At 36.6% G+C, this 4,902-nt stretch overlaps 1 protein-coding gene across 1 annotated transcript in view; it reads right to left on the reverse strand.

Annotated features, from left to right (window-relative positions):
* The window catches only part of asah2 (N-acylsphingosine amidohydrolase 2), a gene marked incomplete in the record, with an annotated part of 13,829 nt that extends 9,496 nt beyond the window's left edge, over positions 1-4,333 (reverse strand). The window contains 3 exon segments of the mRNA XM_024295267.2: positions 1,309-1,388; positions 1,781-1,909; positions 4,216-4,333. Coding sequence (XP_024151035.1) covers positions 1,309-1,388; positions 1,781-1,904 — 204 coding nt within the window.
* Between the last annotated feature and the right edge of the window lie 569 nt (positions 4,334-4,902).

Genomic DNA, 4,902 nt, shown 5'->3' on the forward strand with positions numbered 1-4,902 from the left:
ATTAGCAAAAACTGATCCATGAGCTTATTCACACAATATCACAAACATTCATACTAACCAAACACTCTCTTTTTTTTTTAATTTATTTTAATTTGGTGTTTTGATTGAACAAAAGGCTTCATTTTGATATCATTTTGCTTTAATCCGTTAAGGTTTTACTGTCAAATAAACGTCTGCCCTATAAATAGATCTAATAGATGTTTTCACGGTCGATGGATAACTTTGGACTTATCTTGCAGCCTTTAATCACGGTTTATCCCAGGGCTCAGTATTTGATCCTCTTCATTTTAGTTTAGATTTTTATTAAAATCGTATTGTTATACTATTAACAAAAATGTCAATATTTACGCTGATGAAACCCTGTTATACTTTTCATTAAATCACATGGAAAACATGATCAAATACACTAAGATTATGTTTGAGATTACGTTTGTAAACTGTCATAAACTCATTGTGCAGAAATGTTGTTTCAACATGACTCTGCTGTTTTGGAGTTGGCTCATCTACATTTCAATCCACTCTCGTCTGATGTGCGATTTTATAGAATTATCATTACAAGAATCTGTTGTTCAAGTATCCATCCTGGTCTTCTAGTGTTGAACTGAGCAGAATATCTGGTTGTATTGTGTTAGGCTGGTCTTTGTTGTTGTTTTTCCGTCTCAGGTGTTCACAGCTGCAGGTGTTTGATCGTCTTTGTGCAGAGAAAGCATAAACCTTATCAGTACAAACACACCCATCAGATGAAAGCGTCTGATCTCTGCAGACTTTGGAGCAACGTTTCTTCAGACTTCACTTTCTACTCCTTCATTCATTCCAGATTGGAAGACATGAGAATAAAACAGCAGAATTCACCAAAGATGAAAACTTAACCTCCTCCCATCATTCAATGCCATCATCACTCTTCTGAAACATTGTTAGAATTTGATTCATGTTGACTTTCTACTATAATTAAACTGCTAACAGTAGCAGCTAGCATGTTTACTTTTCTGGCTTAGACGATCACTTTAAGATTTATTTTTGTTAGTTTTGTAAATTGCAGATGTGATAACAAATAAAAACTCTTCCTTCTGTATCTATGGATAATAAACTTCCTACTTTTTGGTTTCTATGCTTCTAGATTCTATTCATTCAATTCCAGACATTCGTCCAGTAAAGCAGTAAAGTGTGATAATAAGGTTTCAGTGGGCCTGCATGAATCTGGACATGAGACAGGTGACTGATTTAAGATGGATTTGACTTTAAAAATGCAGAGAACACGTGGGATCAGGAAGCAGCTTGAAGCAGCGTCGGTCGTCTTCTGAAACTGACCATCGGGATTTCAGCTGCTGACCCGGTGCAGTCGGCTCGGCCCACTCCGATCAGGTACGTTTGGCTCTGAGGTTCTGGGTCTGACGGGAAAACGCAATCACGTTAGGAGAACTCTGTGTCTGTAGAACAGTTCTACTTACCCCTCAAAATGTGAAGACTGGTTTGAAAAAAATTAAATGAATCTCTGAGGAAAAATACTTAAAACTTGTTTTTTATTGTTGTGGACGATCTTACCGTGGGAGAAATACAAAGTATTGAAGTGAGCAGTTGCACATATTTGGAACAAGCTTTGGCTGTTTCATTAATCAACAAATCAGTTCAGAAATGTATAAAAAAACTTGAGTCTCTGAGAAAATCCATTTCGTCTGAGTTGGAAAAACTTTCGTTTTACTACAAACCAAAATCATAGAAATAGGGACTATTCTCAGCTGCGTATTCATTGTAGCGTCTGAGGCTGTAGTGTGGCGCTCACCAGTGTCCGTTTCTCTGATGACTAACACGACAATCAGCGCCACGCAGGCGCCCGTCACGAGGAAGAGGAGGACGCTCAGAATCAGTTTGGCAGCAGAAATGCCGCAGCACTTCCTGTCACCCATGGTTCCTGCCGGTACAGAGAGGTGAGGTGAATACTCACAAGAGAAAAGCAGGTAAATTACTTTTTACTAAAAAAGAAAAATCAGTTTAAACACATTTACAATCATTATAATGAATATGTTTCAGTTCGCTATATAGAATGAAAACAGTTTAAAATGTGATTTCTGAAGAAGAAAAACATCAGAGACTAAAGGTCCATTAATATTATCTTATTAGTTTCTTTATCATAAAGCTCATTACATAAGACTCCATGGAAACCACAGTGATATCTGAGTGGAGGTCAGGAATTTTTACTTCCTTTATACAAAACCACGACAGATTTATCACATGTAAACATGAAAACTTTTAATGAGAAATTTCAGTAAATTAAAATAATCAAAACTTCCTGGATAGACGACGTCTAAAGATCAAAACCAGCACTGGATCTGAGATGAAAACTGTGTTTTTGGAGTTTTTAACACATTTGTCTCATGATGGAAAACATTTGTAAAGAAATATTAAATTCAAAATCCCATTTCTGAGTATTTCTTTATTCAAATATTCAAGAAAATTATTCAAAAATTAGTTTGAAAAATAGCTTATAGGTGCAACGTAGAAACTACTATGGGGGGTCACAGTCAAGCTCCGCCCCGTTCTGATGCATCCACTGTCAGACAAACAGATCCATGAGCATCTTTGTTTTCTCGTCTGAGCTGGAATCTGGATCTAAACTGTATGGCTGAAAATGTACATTTTTGTTGCACCGCTAATGTTAGGTTGTGGGTGTGAGGGGCTGTAAGCTAGCAGGACAGCACGTAAACAGATGGGCAACGGATAAGGGGGGTGGGGTTACTCTATACTAACAGTCCCGCCCACAACTCAGAAGTGCCGCTCTGCAAAAAATGTCTTAGAAAACTACAAAAAGATTTTCAGTATATATTATTTGGATAAAAGCATCATAATTGTAATTTGAAGACCACTGGGAACACTTTGAAAAGATCAAAGGATGATCAAAGTTGAACTTAAACTTCTGATTTGTCACATCAACAAGTTTTGGGTAAAAAAAAAATTGCGCAAATTTAAAAAAAAAAGTTCTTCTTTTTCTGATAAGATAAAGTTTTAAAACCGATCATAGACTCCAAGCTTCATAATAATATGAGATGCTTTCTCCCCCCTTTAGTTAAGGACTCTATCAGTTGCCATGGCAACCTCCAGGAAGTCACATCAGTTAAGTGATTATATTAAACACATAAACAATGAAAGTTTATCACATTTTATTTTTGCACCAGTTCTGTTAGGGTGGGGGTGTGAGTAAGCTAGCGGGAAAGTGAATAAACAGATGGGCGACGAATAGTGGGGGCGGGGTTGCTCTGAACCAACGGTTCCGCCCACACCTTAGAGAGGAATTTCCACTGAACTCCTGCTGTCCTAGAAAATGGCAAATTTTGGGGGATTTTGGCTAAAAATGTCATAATCCTAATTAAAAGATCACTAAGAACACTTTGGAAATTCTCGTTTAGTCACAACAGCAAATATTTGGTATTAAACTCATCTTTAAAACTAAATGTTTTTTCTAAAAGGAAAAAGTTTTGAAACCCATAAAATCAGCTTATATGTATATATAGTCATTGTAGATATGTGTTATATATTTAATTTTATATTTATTGGAATACATGTGTTTGCGAATGTGTAGGTTCATGTGTTTTTAGAATACATATGTGTAGAATATTAATACGATATATTACTTGTCAATATCCTATATTTTAATTTTTTTAACTTATTACTTTTAATTATTTATTTATTTAGTAAATTTCCTAGATGTTTTGTTTTTTGATGCAACTTTTTGACTTTTTTGGTGCCATAACAGATGAATTTATCTTTTAAGATATGAATAAAGTTCAATTCAATCAATATGAGATGCTCTCTCCCTCCTTTAGTCAAGGACTCTAGCGTAGAGTCGCCACGGCAACCACCAAGTGATTATATTAGGCACATAGGCAATGAAATTGCATCACTCTTTTTTTTAAGACTATATTGTTAACTCATTTAGATGCCTTTTTTTTCAAACTCCCGTAGTGAGTCACGTGTGACAAGTATCAGGTATGAAATACAGGTGATCATGTTTACTCTGCAGGTAATGAATCTCTGTGTTCTATTTAATTAATGCTCTATGGATCCTGATAAAAGCAAAGGATCTGTTGTGAGGAGCTAAACTAAGAAGAGTCTCACTAATGCAGACAGATAATTTTGGATATCATCCTTTATTTTTGTTTCCTTTTAACCATAAAGATCTGATCAACCACAGTCAACATGAAATAAAAGCGTTCTACTCACCTTCAGGTCAGACCTGAACAGAAGATCAGAGATTCCTGATGGTCTTCAGTGACTGCACCCTGCAGCTCTGACAGGTGTTTTCTGCTCAGGTGAGCTTCTCCACTGAGGAGTCTGCAGGTCCACACTCCAAAGGTCAACCCCTGAAGGCTTCTCCAATCACACGACAGCGATTATGATCACTGAGTCCAGATAAATACTAATAAAGATGTTATCCCGGGGTTTCATTCGATTGTTGATCTCACAGGGAGTTCATAAACTCAAGGTCGGCGTTCTTAAAGGAGACTTGTACTGTCGACCAGCCTGATGGAAGCTGAAATCTCAGCTGAAATTCACCTTATTTCATTCATGTCAGTGCTGACACTAAGGTTTACTGTACATTTGTATCTTTATATTGTTGTTTGTTCACTTTGTCTCGTGTCATCCATGGTGTTAAGGTGGTCTGGTTTTTTCTAAAATATTGTCCATGTAGCGTTCCTAAAGGGTTGGTTGGCGATGTACATGAGGGCCAATCATAGAATCTCCCATAGTAAATCCTTCCTTTTGTGTGTAGATTGTGTTGCAGAATTAAAAATGAGTGGATATGTTGACCAGATGGAGCAGTTGTGAGATGTCCTGTGTCTTTTTTTCAAGGAACTGTCTGCTGTCAACTATTCATGCACTATTTGTAATGTAGCTTTTACTGGTGTC

This window comes from Oryzias melastigma, linkage group LG3 (genome assembly GCF_002922805.2).
Source record: "Oryzias melastigma strain HK-1 linkage group LG3, ASM292280v2, whole genome shotgun sequence".
NCBI classification, from domain to species: domain Eukaryota; kingdom Metazoa; phylum Chordata; class Actinopteri; order Beloniformes; family Adrianichthyidae; genus Oryzias; species Oryzias melastigma.